A 19,446-nucleotide genomic window follows, 5' to 3' on the forward strand; every position below is an offset into this window, starting at 1 on the left:
ATCTAGGAGCTAAAATATGAAAAAAATGTGTCATTTCCAGTCAAAAAAATAGACGCAATGACATCGTGTTTCGCCTGTTTCCACCCTCTCGAGAATCCCGCTGCCCACGGGAAGAAAAAAGGAAGGAGGTAGGAAGGGAGGGAAAATTGATGGAACAAAGAAAGCAATAAGAGTTAAAAGATCACAAGAACGCGCGAAGAGGAAAATTTAACAGAAAAAGGGGCGAGTGGTGGATGCAGGAATTAAAAGATTCCGATAGCGAAGAGCTGGAGAATTACACCACTCCTCCCTTCTCCCATCCTGTTCGAGCCCCCCCCCCCCTCCCCCGGAGTTTTCTGAACTAATGTCTGAACACTTTGTTGACTTTCCACCGTCTGGGGGGATGCGTAATTATGTTCACGGTGGTAAAGGGCCCTTCCGCACTAGCAACTAGACGCCGACAAAACTTGTTTCTCTTCGCCAAAAATCACTTGAACTGTCAGTCCATACACTGATTATGTACAAGTTTGTGAGATATAAAAGATCTTTCGCCGACTGATGGTAAGAACGATGTAAAAATACCTTTCCTTTAAGACAATTTTATATTTGAGCTTCCCATTTTATGAAGAAAAATCTACAGACCCTGTTTTCATCAAAGAACAGATAGATATTAACAGTCACTCTTGAATGTGTTTTGTTTTCATTCTATTATCATTTTCATCATTACTTTTATTTGCTTCACTCAGTGTTAATATCAACCTCCATTTGACTGACTGATACACCGTAACAAAAAAACAATGAGACACAAGAATCACCTGAAGGATTTGGTGTATTAAATTGTGAGTAATCACAGCGACAACAATGGCCGATATATATTTCCTTTTACAACCACTTCTGGGGTCTTTCGTTTGGTAAAACTCCTGGGGATATAGAACTACTTCCTCAGCTTAACTTCTACGCTGAATCCATCTTTAAGGTTGACAAAGACAACTCTATTTCCCTTGCTCGCTTTAGGCGAGGATGGCGACTCAACCCGAACTATTGGCAAGTATTCTGCTGGAGATCCATAAGCATATGCTTTTGTGGGTAGGGTCTTTAGTACATCATATCTCAGCGTCACCTGCACTTCGGTGTTTCCGCTCTCCATTTTGTACTCCTCTTTCACCTTTATGTCTTGTATTTTCTCCAAAGGCTTAGACGTAGGAAATGCGAGATCAGGATAGCTGATGCTCAAATAAAGGAACTTCGAATCTTCTTTCGCCATAATGAGGCAATCTTTGCTGACAGCTTTGACAGGACCTTCGGCTGGGAGCTCCATGATGGACCCGAATATTGCATAACCATACTGGGCGTCAATCCAATTCCAGCGTTCTGTGGTCATCTCAAATTTCACCACATGCGCTTCGTTGTCCTGTTTCAAAACTGTGTATACTTTTCTCGTGGTATGAGTCGCCTGCGATTTCCAAACATCGCTGGCAGATTTGGGATACGATGGTGTTTTAACGTAAATCGCGTACTCGTATTTGTCATCGGATGAACTGTGCTCAAACCAGGCGGTGGCATAATGACCACTAGAAGGCTTGTCAGCTGGAGTTTTAGAGCTTTGGTTCTCAACTTTAACCTTGAGACTCGAAGCACTGGAACTTGGAATGTAGTAGCTATTGCCTTTCGTGTCAGTAAGAGTGATGTACCCCTCTGAACTTAAAGCCGGTGTCTCAGCGGGGAAAGGAGCTGACATACCCTTTGATACACCATCTACTTTAATAGTGAAGGTCGATGAACCTCTTTGAAGCTTGTCTTGAAAGAGAGTTGTCTGCGCTTCTTTTCCAGGACCATTTTCAATTTTGATGTTGCTGCCTAAACAGACCAATACGCTTTGGAAAAAGAAAACAGATTTTTTAAAGTAGAGTTTCATATTACGATGACGATCACTCACGTTTAAGAACTGGTAATCTGGTTGATGAAAGTCCATGGCGAAGAGTCCGCTCGCGATGGGCTCTGGCCCTTTAAAGGTAACTCCTCCGGCTGAAGATCGCGGACTGAAATACCTCGCTTTCTTTAGTAGCGTTTCATAAAGGCTTAGATTCATTGTAGTGGCTCCTGGTATTTTTGTCCAGTCCCATCCGTTCTCTATATCATGTGCCTTTAACGACTCCTCGTCATTAGCAATAATCATCTGGCCATGGCTTTGAAAAATACCGTGCAAATTTTGACCCTTGCCCTGCTCAAAGTCCCACACAAATCTGTTAAAGCCTTTCACTGTAACTGCCCAGTCTTCACGACGATGAATAGAAAGAGCTGCAAAGTTCTTGGACCAATGCCCCTCTGGAGATGACTCAGCAGTCATTTTCTTATTTACACTGGCTTTCTGGAACACCTAGTCACCAAAAAAGGGTTTTTGATAAACACCATCGGACGACAATATGGCAATGATAGCTTAAAATTACTGTATAAAAACTAATTATTATTAATTTCTTAATAAAGTACGGAATGTGTCCGGAGGAATACTCGATTTTATACTTGTGATTGAGAACCAAGCTTATCTAAACATACCTAAAACAAAAATCAGGTATCATGGGGTTATATTCACCTACATGTCTAACTGGTTAGAGTCTATAATTCGGAAAAATTCACTAGATGCTATTGACTATTAAATTTTGACGTATCAGCATAGGGTGATTAAAACTTTTTGCGTCATTCCAATAGGAATCTCAAAAGTTTAAAGGCAGTATCTATTGATGACTGGAACTTTGCACATTTGGGTTTGTTTTGTTTTGTTTTTTGTTGTTCTTTTGTATTATCCACCGATCCTCTATTGATTGAAGAGAAGTTATTCTTTCTGCCGCAATACGAATGTGTATTAACGTGGGTCTAAAACGTTGGAGAGTGCAATAAGATGATAAGAATGAAAGCACTCCATCATTAGTAATGCTCTAGGTATCTCAACCATTGTTGCAAACATATTAAGATAATTCGAGTCTTACGTACTTGGCTCATTATTTCCAAAGACCCCAGAGTATTCATGTAGGATTTGCCTTTTCGAATTGTTCCATCATTGAGATAATTAACAATTAAATCGTCTGAAGGTTGGTAAAGACGTAGAAACATTTTCACATCGCTAGTGACATCAGGCACGGATGTACCAGCTTTTGGTGTTGAGGCCAGTGATTTTGAATGAGATACGCTGATGTAAGCGTATGCAGGGAGTATTTTCACCAAAACAGCTTTGAAGTACTCGGTAAAGCGTCCTCCTACGCTACTGGGCGTAGAGTATTTCACAGCTGTAACTCGCAGAGTTTTGAGTGATTTTAGTAGGTTTCTTTTCGATGAGGCCGATAAGGCAAAATCAGTTCCTTCAAGAAGGTACTGCAGTTGTGATGCTGTATGCAATGCCTGCGGTATGTAAGCCGATCCATAAAACGCCATGTGGTGGAAGCCAGTGTAATCAGGCTTTACAACTCCTCCAAACGCCTTGTTGATTTTCAAAGCGTTGTCCATCCATCTCTTAACAGCGTCCATATCTCTTTGTCTGGCTTTTATCTCTTCCTCAGAACTTGTAGGCATCACTAAAACAATGATGAGCCGAAACAGCATTATAGTAATCATTCTGTCGGCTGTCGTCCCTCCGAACTCGAATTTCTTTTGATAAACTTCTCCAAAGTCGTTATACCATTTTGCGGTCTTGATCAAGCTCAGCAGTCTGCTCTTGTTTGTGGAATGTTTGTGTAGACTATCTTTAAGTAAAAGGATAGTATGCATATATGCAGCGCCATTTCGATTCATCTCATGATTCAAGGAACCTATAGCACTGCCATCTGCCCATCCTTGGTCTTCTACATAATCCAGTAAATTGATGATTCTTTGAAGACGAGCTTTGTTTAAGTATTCCAATGACCGACGCACTTTTGCCTTGTCGTAAGGGACCTTCTGTTGATTTTGGAGGAAGGCGTAAAATTCATCTCTTCTGGCTTTACGGTTTCCTGCGATCCGTTTTAACGACTCTTCTATCTTTGCTGGATCAGTAGAAAGAAGGGCTTGATCTGTGGTCTCTTTCTCTACTATCTTATCCATCTCTGCTTTACGGGACCTCAAGTAATATTCTACCGCTAGAGGTAGCATGATCTGTGCCATAACAAAGCTGAATTTCCTCGTAGGATCTTCGGTAGAATACTTTCTGGTTCCCATTTTACAGTTACGACAAAACAATGGAGGACCACTGATCACTTTCGTGGAGTCTGATGACGTTTTAAATGTAAGTCTATCATATTCCTTGTTCGCCCTGCCAAAGCTTTTCGTCATTGCTTTCCAACGCTCAAGCTCAAATCCAACGAAATCATAACTAGTTTTCCTTTCATTACAATAGAAATTTTTAAAGCGACTTTCAATGTGTTTCATACTCAAAATTTTAGATGCATCGACAGCTTTGGGAAGGTCGGTTGGTTTCTGTTTACTCCAGCGATGTGTTTGTTGCCAAGAGAACGTTGCATCCTTCCACTTCGTTGTAAATGGTGGAACTATTTTATCGCGACTCTGGAAGGCCATATGGTCTACAAAATCTAGCATATCAATATAGATAACACCCTTCTGGCTTAATACAAAACTGACTCGATTCAACTGAGCAGAACCGTATATACTCCTGGAGGATGTCTTGCACTCAGAGTAGGCCACCCATATTCCTCTCCATCCTTTAAATCTAAGATTAACTGGGATCAACCCAATTGTTTTTTTCTTTTTACTGTCTCTCAGCCGGATCCACATCTTTCCGTCAGACGCCCTTTCCTTGTAAAGCCAGATTTTTACTCCTCCATACCTAAGTTTTTTTCCTCTGATGGACGACGAGGAAGGCCTGGTGTATATTAGTCTCGACGTGCTAGTAGACTTTGACTCCCACTTGAGAGAGTACAGACCATTCTTTGCTCTCTCATCAGATAACGACTTAATGGAACCTTCTCGAGTTGCGAAGCACTTGAGTTGTTTTTTGTCCTCGAAATCCAGTAGCTCATCGCATTGGCTGCCTTTAAAATAAATGAATTTAAGGAAAGTATTGCTGACTGGTTGTTGATTTTAGCCTAAGAATAAACGTGTATACGCAAAATTGTTACATTTGCTCCCTGTTCGGCAATTATTGAATACTTGTAAAAAGAATTTCCTAACCAGCAACTTGTCCTGCCAACAACTTTAATACTATCATCGTTACCATTATTGCTATTATTATTATCACCACTATTAACTGTTGGCGCTGTGCGTTTTAGAATCTATTAAGTATAGTTTTAAATCAATTGTGAACTTTAAACTTGATCTCCTTTATATCAATTGTGTTCATCTCATTAGATGAAGCTGTTCTGCAACATACCACTTCCTAATGTCTTACCTTCCACAAGATCCAATAAGGAAAAGGCGAGGCTGATCAGAACAAGAAATGCAAATGAGGTTTGTTGCATGTCTGTAGAGAATAACCAGATAAGAAAGGGAGAATACTTTTTTTCTATTACATCGCCTCCAAAGAAAGACGGTGCAAGAATGAAATGGACCAAATCCCTAACCACGCTAGAGCTTCACGATTCTGAGTGAGTCTCATTGGATAGTTTCCCTGAACCATGAGTCGCTTCCATACTGCATCGTTTGAATTGATGGGTTTACAGAAATAGAGTTATTCTCGAAGAGATAGTCTAGAATTTATCTAAGCTTCACTTAGCCGTTGGCATTTTTTTTTTTTTATGTTCGCCACTAAAGTAACTTGAAGAATTCATGAACTTAGAGAAATTAAGTCAGGGTTTGAGCTTTGTAGAACTGCCCCACTCTTATCGATTCGGCAGCCAGGAAAACTGGAAGAAACATTGAGACCACACTCTAATCCTAAACGACGTTTTTTCGAAGGCTTTTCTCACAACCAAAATAATATATCATGGTAAAGAAATAATTTGAAGAAAAGTCAGTGGAAAAGTCAAACCTCAGTCGTAAACTATGTTTGGTTATTTCAACCAGGTGTACCCTACCCATTTTCTGACTCACATAAACTATAAAGGGCGGTACCCATTTAGCCCACATTTTCCAAGATTTTTGCTTTCCTTCAGAGTAGTTTTCCCATCAGAAATGAGAAACGCCTCATAATATCCCATCACGCTATTTTTTAGACCCTCTTACTCTAGAGAAGTGATGTTTTAAGGTGTACAAAATTGCAATGGGTGTATCATTGATTCATGGTTATACGCAAACGTGCTTTTAAAATATCTTATACAAATACCTCGTGCAAATTTTGTCCCACGCTCCAGAAAAGCTTGTTCTTGGAATTTGAATCGTATGACCCTGTCATTGGTTTGACAATTACAAATAAATCTTTTTTTTCATCGCAAACAATATCAATGTAGGGAACAGGCAGTGCTTTGAACAAATGACACTCAATCTCACACTGGATTGTCACATTTGGAGATGGCGTAAAAAACAAAGATTGTCGAACCAACCTTGTTTCAGTGTAAAGATATGAAATACTGAAATGAGTTTACGATTTGATTTTTTCTCTCAGAACAGGTCAGAATAACCCTTAGATAACCGTTTCTTCTTTGGCTGAAAGTTAGTCAGTTCAAAGTGGGATTGGAAACCTTGGCAAGGTAATACTGGTCCTTCAAATATTCATTAAATCTGCTTTCATTAGACAATATTACAAAATGTACCGGTTCACTTTTCTAGTAACCAGAGCACTTTTAAGTAGACAACCTGTTGACATCAACAGGGAACTTTGATCTCTGGGACTAAAATGATATCTCTGTGGCGGGAGGCCAAAAGTGCTACTAGTTCTTACTAGAGTTTACCATTCGCCACCCTTATCATGGCTTCCTCTTAATCAACAGAACGTATCATAAATATCAATAATGTCTGTGAGTCATCAAAGACGGAAAAAGAGATCAGCCAAAATTTTTTAATCGATTTTTCTGTTTATGAGTGACAGTTCGCATGAAATAATATATCGAGAGGGTAGGTTAAAGAAAAGGGAAATACATTTCTGCACTAAAGATGAGATAAGAATGGACGGAAATTGATTCTTGTGATATACAATTCTCGACTTTCATTCGGCTTAGGTTATTTACCTCTGCATTTTTTATTTAAAATATTGCTTTGACTATTGGATAGGTCTATCTCTTTAAATGAACGATTCACGAATATTTGATTACATATAATTTTATTTCTATTTGTTTTAAGTTATCGTGAAGAACACTTCTATTTCTGGTTTACTAAACAGCACTTTTAGCGGTGGTGTTCACTATTTAGGTAATTTTGAACTGTAGAAGGTTGTGCCCCTGCAAATGACGTAGCGGACAATGAAGGCAGAATTTTTAACAAGAAGCGAAAGAACCTTAAATAAATAATTCATAGAAGCAAATCGCCAAGGAGCATGCTAAATTACAATCTAGAACCTTTCTTCTATGTTATTGCTTTGTAATCGAACGTAATCCAACAAACGAGCAGTTTTCATTAATGAGCGTTTACGGTTTTTCACCTGGACCTACATGTGTGTATTTTAAGTCAAAGTTTCCTGTTCGTATGAGCAGGTTGCCTACTTCACAATGCCTTGGGTAGTTGAAAAATGAACCTGTGCACTTGCAATATTGTCTAATCCGAGCAGATTTACTAAGTGTCTTGAGAGCCAATGATGGCTCGCCAAGTTTTCCAATTCCACCTTAGCCGGACCTGCTTTTAGCCATGGAAGAAGCATAACCGTTTAATATTCTTTTGATCAGCTAGCTCTGGAAGAAAAACAATAAGAGCAAAAGCATTTTATCTCTTTACTGAGACAAGGTTGGTTGGATCGTCTTTTATCTTTCCGCTATCTCCCAATGTAATTCCGGATTCAATGTCATTTATTCAAAGCGAATCCCGTTCCTGACATTCATATTGTTTGCGATAACCTAGATTAATTTGTAAATGTCAGCCCAATGACAGGATCAGTTGATTCAGAAATCAATGAGCAAGCTTTCCCAGTGCGTGGGATTAAACTTACTAAACATGGGTACTTGCAAAAAATTATTTCAAAAGCACGCTTTTAGTGTAAGGTAATGAATAATACACCCATCACAATTTTGGACATCTTAAACTAACCCATCTCCACAGAGCAAGAGGGTTTAACAAAAAGCCCTTTTTGAGAAATTTGAAGTGTTTTCATTCAGTAAGGGAAACAAGCTTAAACGTAACCTCAACAAACCTGCAAGACGAGGTGGTCGCGTCCTTCTTAGTTAACGCGAGGCAAGAGATTATGGGTTTTGTCCATCAGATTTCAACCTAGCCCAATTGATAAAATTTCATTGCGAAATGAATAAAAGTAAGCAAAAAAAAGTTTTTACTCGAGCTTTGATTTTTCAAGTGTGACCTTTCATTTCTTTCAATGATTTCCCGCTAGAAGAGATTTTTTTCCCAGTTTTGCGTTAGTTCTTCCGCGTAACATTACCTTATCGTTTCACAAAGTTTTCCTAGTTTTCCTGGTTATCAAGCGAACATATCAACGTGAGCCAGTTTTTTAAACACTTAGACCCTCGCTTTATTCCTTTCGGTGTCGAAAAAAAAAGAAAAAGAAAAGAGCCACGATTAAGTGATGCTTCAGCGATATTTATATTTTTAAACGCTCTTATAAACTGAATCAACGCAGTGAGTCTTCATCATCCTGTATATGCCCGCACTGGAAATGTAAACCTGGCACACTCAACTTGAGGCCTAGAACACTCCTGACTCAAAATCAAACAAATCATTTTTGTGCTACCTTTCTTTGGCTATAATGGAAGAAAGCTTATTTCAGAACCTGTCATAACACCTGGTGGAAACCTGTACTTCACATGGAAATTCATTCGCGCTCTTGGGTATGGATAAGATGGGCTTAGTGAATTCAGTAGTTAGATTCTTAGTATTTTCTCAGAGACATTTCATTGCTGAAACTCGTCTTTATTAATTATTTTAGCCTTTTGTCATTTTTTAAGTAAGTTTAACATTTAGTGTCATAATATCAGAATTCCAAGCCGACATAACTGTCCATATTCCTGAAAATAAATAGAAAATGAGACTCTGGTCAAGCGATTTTGTCTCCTCAGCTGCTCGGAAGTAAATTTTTTTGATAATCACTTCATAGCCAGCCAATCAGTGCACACAAAAAGCAGCATCCGAATGTCTTGGATTTATTAACAATGACAATAGGTTTGTAAGGCTTTGGACCCTAACTTAGGTATAAAACATTCTAATTATATCAGGATATGAAGAACTTCATAACAATTGATTTAATTTAAATTGCATCTTGTCTTCAAAAAATCACCACACTCGATGGCTTCTCTTTCTCGTCAGGTCATTTTCTACAGGAATGCAAAGAGCCAGACTTGTTTTTCTTTTACTGACCAGTTTCGCCCTAGCCTTACTGGATTCTGCAGAGAGTCTGACATCAGAAAGTGGTATGTTAAATGAACAGCTTAACTAAAAGAAACTGAGAACAAGTGAACTGAAAGTCAGTAGATAAAGCATAATGGCGCTCAAGTGAAAAATCACCATTTGTTTAAAAGCATACTTTAAAGCTTCTACAACGTATGCTGCTTCATGCAAAACATCAATTATGATGATAATAGTGCTGATAAAATCAATGACTATGATAATAATAATAATAATAATAATAATAATAGCAATGATTATAAAAATAATAGAAGTAGTTGTTCGCTTATAGAATTTCTCATGATTATATTCTATCAAACTGATGTTTCCTCTTAAGAAGAGCTACAGTTGCTCAAACTTTGTATTTCAATAATTCATTCCAAAGGCGACCAATGCGATGAACTACTGGATTTCGAGAACAGAAATCAACTCAATTGCTTCGCAACTCGAGGAGATTCCACGAAGTCGTTATCTGAAGAAAGAGCAAAGAATGGTCTGTACTCTCTCAAGTGGGAGTCAAAGTCTACTGGCAGGTCGAGACTAGTATATACCAGGCCTTCCTCGTCGTCCATCCGGGGGAAAAAACTTCGGTATGGAGGAATGAAAATCTGGCTTTACAAGGAAAGGGAATCTGACGGAAAGATGGAAATCCGGCTGAGAGACAGTAATAAGAAAAAAACAATTGGATTGATTCCAGTTGATCTTGGATTTAAAGGATGGAGAGGAATATGGGTGGCCTACTCTGAGTGCAAGACATCTTCCAGGAGTATTTACGGTTCTGCTCGATTAGATCGAGTCAGTTTTGTAATAAGCCAGAAGGATACTATCTTTATTGATATACTGGATTTTGTAGACAATTTGGCTTTCCAGAGTCGCGATAAAATAGTTCCACCATTTACAACGAAGTGGAAGGTGGCTACATCCTCAAGGTTTCAAACATATCGCTGGAGTAAACAGAAACCAACTGATCTTCCCAAAGCTGTCGATGCATCTAAAACTTTGAGTCTAAAACACATCGAAAATCGTTTTAAAAATTTCTATTGCAATGAGAAGAAAACTAGTTATGATTTCGTTGGATTTGAGCTTGAACGTTGGAAAGCAATGACGAAAAGCTTTGGCAAGGCAAACAAGGAATATGATAGACTTACTTTCAAAACGTTATCAGACTCAAAGAAAGTGATCAGTGGTCCTCCATTGTTTTGCCGCACCTGCAAAAGAGGAACCAGAAAGTATTCTACTAAGGATCCTACAAGGAAGTTTAGCTTTGTTATGGCACAGATCATGCTGCCTCTAGCGGTGGAGTATTACTTGAGGTCCCGTAAAGCAGAGATGGATAAGATAGTGGAGAAAGAGACCACAAATCAAGCCCTTCTCTCTACTGATCCAGCAAAGGTAGAAGAGTCGGTAAAACGGATCGCAGGAAGCCATAAAGCCATAAGAGATGAATTTTACTCCTTCCTCCAAAATCAACAGAAGGTCCCTTACGACAAAACAAAAGTGCGCCGGTCATTGGAATACTTAAACAAAGCTCGTCTTCAAAGAATCATCAATTTACTGGATTATGTAGAAGACCAAGGATGGGCAGATGGCAGTGCTTTAGGTTCCTTGACTGCAGAGATGAATCGAAATGGTGCTGCATATATGCATACTATCCTTTTACTTAAAGATAGTCTACACAAACATTCCACAAACAAGAGCAGACTGCTTAACTTGATCAAGACCGCAAAATGGTACAACGACTTTGGAGAAGTGTATCAAAAGAAATTCGAATTTGATGGGACAAATGCCGACAGAATGATTACTATAATGCTGTTTCGGCTCATCATTGTTTTAGTGATGCCTACAAGTTCAGATGCAGAGATAAAAGCCAGACAAAGAGATATGAACGCTTGTAAGAAATGGATGGACAATGCCTTGAAAATCAACAAAGCATTTGGAGGAGTTGTAAAGCCTGATTATACTGGCTTCCACCACAAGGCGTTTTATGGATCCGCTTACATACCGCAGGCATTGCATACAGCGTCACAACTGCAGTACCTTCTTGAGGGAACTGATTTTGCTCTATCGGACTCATCGAAAAGAAACCTGCGTGAATCACTCAAAACTCTACGAGTTATAGCTGTGAAATACTCTACGCCTAGTAGTGTGGGAGGACGCTTTCCCCAGTACTCCAAGGCTGTTTTATTGAAAATGATCCCTGCATACGCCTACATCAGCGTATCTCATTCAGGATCTCTAGCCTCAACACCAAAAGCTGGCGCATCTGTGCCTGATGTCACTAGCGATGTGAAAATTTTTATACGTCTTTACCAACCTTCAGACGAGTTAGTCGTCGAATACCTCAATGATGGAACAATTCGACGAGGGAAATCCTACATGAACACACTTGGGTCTTTGGAAATAATGAGCCAAGTAAGTAACATCCGAATTAACGTAATAGGCGTGCAACAGTGCTTGAGATATATGGAGCATTATACAGTTTTCATTCTGATCGTCTTAAGTCTGCTGTCCAACGTGTCGGTTGATGATGAAATAAAATGATATTGATAATAAAAATAATGATAAAAAAAATCTAGTTACAAATAAACACCACTTTTTTTCCTTTTATTTTATGAGGTCTGCATCGAAATGATGTAAATCGTCTGGAGTCTCAGATTTTATTCATGAGTAAACTAAAAAGTCAAAAGTTCATGGTAGTTTAACAGTGATCAATTTATCTGAGTTGGGGTCATAAATCAGAGTGAGGTTGTTCGATTGGTGGACAACTCTATCCAACAAATAAATCACTCTACAGCGGATAAGTGTTAACAAAACATACCGCACTATCCAACGGATAGAGATTTATCCAGCGGACAGCGTTATCCACCCTTTGAACAACAGGGGCCCGGCGTGTAAACAATTGGATATTTTAGTGAATCTTACACCAGGATACTCGCCTTATGTTTTAGGGATATTGACATAAGCTGGGTTGTCACTCACAAGCATCCGATGGATTCATCCTCCATATGATGCCGTATAAAGTTATGAGACTAGTAAAGCTATCAGTGCCATGAAATCATTTAGAAGCATTAATCGCGACAATGGTTTTTTTTCTTTTGAACAAGTGACAAAGACTCCTTTTTGTCATTAGGTGTTCCAGAAAGCCAGTGTAAATAAGAAAATGACTGCTGAGTCATCTCCGGCGGGGCATTGGTCCAAGAACTTTGCAGCTCTTTCTATTCATCGTCGTGAAGACTGGGCAGTTACAATGAAAGGCTTCAACAGATTTGTCTGGGACTTTGAGCAAGGCAAGGGTCAAAATTTGCACGGTATTTTTCAGAGCCATGGCCAGATGATTATTGCAAACAACGAGGAGTCGTTAAAGGCACATGATATAGAGAACGGATGGGACTGGACAAAAGTACCAGGAGCCACTACAATGAATCTAACCCTTTATGAAACGCTACTAAAGAAAGCGAGGTATTTCAGTCCGCGATCTTCAGCCGGAGGAGTTACCTTTAAAGGGCCAGAGCCCATCGCGAGCGGACTCTTCGCCATGGACTTTCATCAACCAGATTACCAGTTCTTAAACGTAAGTGATCGTCATCGTAATATTAAACTCTACTTTAAAAAATCCGTTTTCTTTTTCCAAAGCGTATTGGTCTGCTTAGGCAGCAACATCAAAATTGAAAATGGTCCTGGAAAAGAAGCACAGACAACACTCTTTCAAGACAAGCTTCAAAGAGGTTCATCGACCTTCACTATTGAAGTAGATGGTGTAACAAAAGGTATGTCAGCTCCTTTCCCCGCTGAGACACCGGCTTTAAGTTCAGAGGGGTACACCACTCTTACTGACACGAAAGGCAATAGCTACTACATTCCAAGTTCCAGTGCTTCGAGTCTCAAGGTTAAAGTTGAGAACCAAAGCTCTAAAACTCCAGCTGACAAACCTTCCAGTGGTTATTATGCCACCGCCTGGTTTGAACATAGTTCATCCGATGACAAATATGAGTACGCCATTTACGTTAAAACACCATCGTATCCCACATCTGCCAGCGATGTTTGGAAATCTCAGGCGACTAGTACCACAAGAAAAGTATACACAGTTTTGAAACAGGATAACAAAGCGCATGTGGTGAAATTTGAGATGACCACTGAACGCTGGAATTGGATTGACGCCCAGTATGGTTATGCAATATTCGGGTCCATCATGGAGCTCCCAGCCGAAGGTCCAATCAAGCACGATGGTCGGTTGCTATGGGTTTTCCTCCCGCAACTCTGATGCGCGCTGGCGCAGAAATCGTCAGCGGCAGTTGGCACGAAATGTAAAGGCCTATTCAAAAATGGCGGCAAATAATAACAGCGCGAGCACATCAAACAAACTCCGTTTAAGGCACTTCGGCATGGAGGATGAAACAGAGAGAGGAGACAGGTTTTGGAATACCAACTCCGTAGAGATGAAGTTCTCTACGGAGAAAGAATGGTTGAGGAGGGTTCGTTTCGCAGAAAATAAACCTAATTACGGGATGAGAGACCTTGATCCCGTGTTGGAAGAACTCACAGGCAACAAGCTGGAGCTTGTAGGTCCCTTGGTGGATGGCTTCCTAAAGGAGATCGGGCTCTCTATTAATGCGAAGCTCGCTCGCTCTAGAATGACTGGTCTTATGGCGCCCATCACTCTCTTTATGCCATTTCAAATCTTTAAACATATCTGGGTTTTAGTACAAGGCTACGGGGGAAGCGGGGACACAACCAAGAATGGTGAGAGAATAACGCTAACTTTCCAAAGGCTCGACACTGCAGAAAAAAGTTGGTCTCCCGCGAGATTTAAAGGAGAGGATTTTCTCTAGAAGCGGCACTTCGAGAAAATCCCCGAGGATGGTCGCGTGCTTCAAAGTTACAGCGGCAAGTCAATTGTTGTCGTAACACAAACTACGCCGCTGCAAATGGTTTATTCAACAAAACAACAAAGGGTAGTAACCACATTTTGCGTGCAGCGCTATGATCGAGAAGGATTTGCAAAGGACTCAAATTTGCAAAAGCTATTGAATTTGAACACTATCTAGCCTGACAGTTAATTAACAGTAGGACTTGCTAATGTTTTGTTAGACTTTGTCACGAAACTTCATACATCAAAAGAATGACAACCTTGAATGTAATCTGACACAAAGTTCTAAAGGAAACATGTTTTTAATACAAGCAGATATTTTAAAATTTAATCTTCGTATCTTGTAGACTGTAATACATTTGAGTGAATAAATAGAATTATGGTTTTACCTAAACATAATAGCTGAAAGCTTTTTTATTATTTGACTAACAATGATGTCTGACTCATTTGTGAAATTATCTATCAGTATACAGAATTACTCCTTTTAGATACAAATTTCATTTATCTGTGTATACTTCATCTTACACTTAAAACTATCAAGCTGCAAATTCGTGTACCTTTTATTTAAGACAAATCCATTAATAAAACAAATGTATTGTGTTCACATAAGCAAAATGCTTGGCCACTAGTTATTGACCCTTTGACCCCTTACAATGTCTAGCATCTAATTTCTTACAATATTAACCCCAAATTAAACATAAGGTCACAAGAATGAGGGAAATAATTATTAACTAATGAAGCTCTTGATTATTTAGCAAATTCTCCCTGTCAACACCTTGTAAAATATATTGAGAACAGTATAGAGAATATTCATGCTGTTGTTGGCATGTAAAGGCCAAACAAAACAAAATTCCATAAATTCATAAGAGCAGCAAATAAAGTTTTAAATGTAATATATCAGTGCATACCAAGTGATATCAGTGACGAAAGTACTTTTGCATTTGGACAGGTTTAACCTCTCTGACAAACATAGCTAATTTAAAACATTTTGCACCAATTTAAATATATTTTTCTTATGAAGTAGGTATATTACTCACATTACTGGTACACAGAATTTGTTGAGAGCCTAGTTATCATTCTCATAACAAGTATACCTTATTGTGCACCAACTTGGCCAAGAAAAATAACTTTCAAATCAAATATTTTGAGAGATTTAAACTGTTGATTAAAAAATAATTCAACTACCCCTCCCCAGCCAATGCACCTTCAAGGCGCTTAATTAGAATTTCCTTAGTACCTGCAGTGCTTAATCCTCTACTTCGTAAAGCTTCCTTTAAACTAGGTACTGTCATCAAAGTTGGCTTGATAGCTACCTTTCTTACCTCAGTGGCATTGCAGAACTTTAAATGAGACGATAATGACAGGTTATCAGCAAAGCGAGTATTGCACTGTTTACAGACAACAGGTTTTAGTGCACACAACACCGATTCTGTCAGACCTCTGCTGCTTGCACAAGTCACAAGGTTAATACTAGACAAACAAACTTGACAACTGAGCAAATCGTTTTCTTTATTTCTACCACAATTACAAACATTTGATTGGTAACAGTGTGGTGGAGAACATGATTGGTAGTGTGAGGTATAAGAAGAGGGCATTGGTTGATGTTCTGGGAGGTAAAATGAGCGAACATAATTACTTCGCATTACTTGCCACCATTTACCAGTGGCCGTACTTACATTTGACCATTTAGTTAAGGTCAAATCTTCCTTCACTCCAGAATGTTTGGCCTCTTTAGCCTGCAAAGAGACAATGCCATAGCCCACCCCATTCCTTGTAAACAGCAAATTTGCATGATAGGGAATGGCATATCCAATTGTCTATGTTGTGACATTAACACTGGATGAAAAAAACAAAGACATCAGGTTAAAATACATACTACACATTTCTTTCAGTTCTGCAACCTGAGCAGAATTGGTATCTATTCTATTAAAAAGCCCCCCAGCATTCCTCAGATACTCACCTATCTTGCTAAGAGCCAGTCATTGGATTGTTTGTGCCTCTGTTTCATCTTCACTTTCTAAAATGTCAACTAAACGGTAGTAATATTGAGCCAATGCAGTAGCTTGATTGCCAATAAGCCTGACTGGTAACTTGTTATACCTGTTAGTTTCATCACTAAAATGTTCTTTTACTCTTGAAGCCAAGTATCCCAGTTCACACCCCCCCTCACATGTTGCATGCCTTACATGAGGAAAACCTGTCTTCTGCAGGTATTGTTTTAGGTCCTCCTCTGATTTCTGCAACATTTCCTGCTTTCTGGCACGCTCCCCAACACTGTCTATATCAGAAACCTTCAAAAGAGTCTTTTGGGGTTGTCCCTCCTTAACATCTCCATCTCTATTCCCTATAGGTGCTGCCAGGGCAGAAACAAAAGGATCAAACTTTCCCCTTCTTACTGCCTCTAAATATAGGAGATCAATATAATGCTGCCAGGCATTGATCTCACAGTGCATGGGTTCTGGCCTTAACTTGTCTGCAAAATGCCCAATCCTTGGGAGACCTAACTGTCGGATGCCATTTTCAGCCATAAACTGCAACTTTCTGGAATTTTTATTTTTTTCTGAAAGGTTTGGGGGAAGAGAGGCGATAAAATTGTTTACCTTCTCAGTATTAGAGGTTCTCATTTCCATAGTGTAAGGCTTCCAGGTGTCATCTTTACCCACTCCAATACTACCCCCCCATAGTGTTCATGTTTCCTTTATGAACATTTGCATATGGGGAAGGATATGTAGCTGCCTGGTTGAGTTCATTGGCAGCCCAGCTCTGCCAGGACATGTCTGCTCCTGGCTGAAATTCAACTGTGCACTCCTTATCACAAACAGTCAAAACATTACCTTCCAACATTTTCATCTCTTCAGTGTGCTGCTTCCAGAGGTCATGCATTATTTGATCTTTCTCTTTTACACTAACACAGTGGAGGAGGTACTGGAAGTCCCTACTTCGTACCTGATCTCCAAAGTTCCACCACACCATACTTCCTATTGACATTGTCAGCTCATTTGTTTCAGGAGCTCCATCATCTGAGAACTGAAAAATAAAATGATTTTCATTTTCATTGAACCAGACAAGTTTACGAGAAAGATGGGGAACTCTCAAGTGCAAATCAATAATCATAAACACCAGGCCAGTGACTGTGCGAGAAACACCTGATACCCCTGGGATCTGTGTGACATGACCAATGCCTAAACTTTTCACAAACTTGTCAACATTGTCATCTGAGAAGCTGAGCTTGGGTAACCTTAAGTCAACTCCAAGACAATTAATGTTACGTGGCAGCCAGACTTCTTTTTCAGCATTAAAAAATGAACTTTGTGTTTTACAGACAAGATTATACAAATAACTCTGATATTTAAAAGCCACAGACTGTTTCAGTACTTCTTCTGACTTCTGTAAATCATTAATGGCTCTCTCAAAAATACCCTGAAGAAATCGGCCCCTCTTATAACTACTCATTAATTTGGTCATGGTTTCATTACTTGCATTGGCAGCCAAAAAATCCCATGCCCCATACAATGAAGCTCCTTTAGTTCTCTCAGTGTCTCCTCTGCTTCACTTATTTCTTTGTCTAGTGTTTCTTTCTCTCCTTTTGATTCTTGCAGTGCTCCTCCTATAAGCAAGGATAGGGAATCATCATCAAAATAATGACAATTCCAAAACGGCAAATAAATGAATAAATAACAATCAATTCCGTTTATCTTGTCGCAACTAACCCACTTACAAGTAGGAAACTAACCTGATTCCTCCACTAGAGAATCTGTCTCCCATTGTAAAGCCAAGATATTGTTCCCCTTTTTGGATAAAGCATCTTCTTAGACTTGAAGATGGCGAAAGTTGTCTTGGAGCGTTTGGCGCTCCTTATGTATGTTAAAAATGGGCAATGTTTCCCAGAAACGATTTACTTGTCGTTTCGAATCACATTTGCCCACATGGCCTTTCCCTTTGCTGCATTTTCGGCTTTTTCCGCAACATTTACGGTCTCCTTCAGGGCTACAGATGAAATAAAACACTCGACATTGAGCCTGAGGAAATTCAAGATGGCGGCCTAAACTGATCAACGGAGAAAATCGAGTTTACAGGACATTTTCTTACCTGGATTCCTCCGAAGAAATCGGCGAAAACGACGCCATTTACACCAAAGTCCACTTTCAACTTTCGAGTTATGGCACGCTCGGTAACTAAACGGTCAAATTATACTTTTTAGGGAGGAGGACAGGTATTTTGGGTGTATTTTCTTCGTTTGTGTTCTGCGTTTGTCTTAACAGTGGAGCCCCCTAAGTAAAAAATTGTTCTCTCAATCCCAGGACTCTAGAAATACAGAAATCACAACGGTTGTGTTGACGTATTGGCTTCTGTAAACCCGTTGCTAGCCGGTAGCGTACCTATCTTAGACGAGCCGTTTCGTGGAGAAGTCAGTCGAAAAACCTGATTTTTTCTTTCTTCTGTCATAAGTGAAAGGCCATAGTTATTCAATATGAAAAAAAGAAGGTTGGTAAGCTTTATCCAATGTAAAATAAACGACTGAAAAAAGCTTTTTAGCTTGACGCCTTAAATCAGCTCAAGCCGTGAACGCGTCGTCACGTGACCTCTAAGATAGCAACGGGAGGAATTTACATAGCAACCGACCATCGTGAAGGCTGTCAGCAAAGATTGCCTCATTATGGCGAAAGAAGATTCGAAGTTCCTTTATTTGAGCATCAGCTATCCTGATCTCGCATTTCCTACGTCTAAGCCTTTGGAGAAAATACAAGACATAAAGGTGAAAGGGGAGTACAAAATGGAGAGCGAAGACACCAAAATGCAAGTGGCGCTGAGATATGATGTACTAAAGACCCTACCCACAAAAGCATATGCTCATGGATCCCCGGCAGACTACTTGCCAATAGTTCGGGTTGAGTCGCTATCTTCACCTAAAGCAAACAAGGGAAACAGAGTTGTCTTTGTCAACCTTAAAAATGGATTCAGTGTAGAAGTTAAGTTGAGGAAGTATTCTGAGTGATGTGTCTCCCCAAGCGTTCGACTAAACGAAAGTTACCAGAAGTGGTCGTAAAAGGAAATATAAATCAGTCATCATTGATTTTGTTAATGTGATTTTGTTAACTGTTGAAATTATAAGATACCAGAGCCCTCAGGTTATTCTTGCGGCCTGCCTCATTGATTTTTACTATGGTGTCTCTGTCTATCAAATAGAACCTGATTACAAC

At 39.5% G+C, this 19,446-nt stretch overlaps 2 protein-coding genes and 1 pseudogene across 3 annotated transcripts; 1 reads left to right on the forward strand and 2 right to left on the reverse strand.

The window, feature by feature from the left end:
* Nucleotides 1-781: 781 nt before the first annotated feature.
* Nucleotides 782-5,420, reverse strand: LOC113686747 (uncharacterized). The gene is made up of 3 exons (XM_027204414.2): nt 5,351-5,420; nt 2,968-4,994; nt 782-2,356 (listed from the first exon to the last, which is right to left on the reverse strand). Exons 1-3 carry the CDS (start codon nt 5,418-5,420, stop codon nt 914-916), a joined length of 3,540 nt encoding a protein of 1,179 aa, XP_027060215.2. The 3' UTR covers nt 782-913.
* Nucleotides 5,421-9,316: 3,896 nt separating this feature from the next.
* On the forward strand, nt 9,317-19,378 carry LOC113686748 (uncharacterized). Its single transcript, XM_089212123.1, has 4 exons — nt 9,317-9,404; nt 9,764-11,790; nt 12,509-13,618; nt 18,879-19,378. The coding sequence occupies exons 1-4, from the start codon at nt 9,317-9,319 to the stop codon at nt 19,239-19,241; spliced, it is 3,588 nt and encodes a 1,195-aa protein (XP_089068249.1). The 3' UTR covers nt 19,242-19,378.
* LOC149042125 (uncharacterized) lies at nt 15,287-18,474 on the reverse strand (annotated as a pseudogene). The gene is made up of 3 exons (XR_016188416.1): nt 18,335-18,474; nt 17,979-18,232; nt 15,287-17,852 (listed from the first exon to the last, which is right to left on the reverse strand). The product of XR_016188416.1 is annotated as an uncharacterized LOC149042125 (transcript).
* Nucleotides 19,379-19,446: the final 68 nt, after the last annotated feature.

The sequence above is a fragment of the Pocillopora damicornis genome, chromosome 7 (genome assembly GCF_964200805.1).
Source record: "Pocillopora damicornis chromosome 7, jaPocDami1.2, whole genome shotgun sequence".
In the NCBI taxonomy this organism is placed as follows: domain Eukaryota; kingdom Metazoa; phylum Cnidaria; class Anthozoa; order Scleractinia; family Pocilloporidae; genus Pocillopora; species Pocillopora damicornis.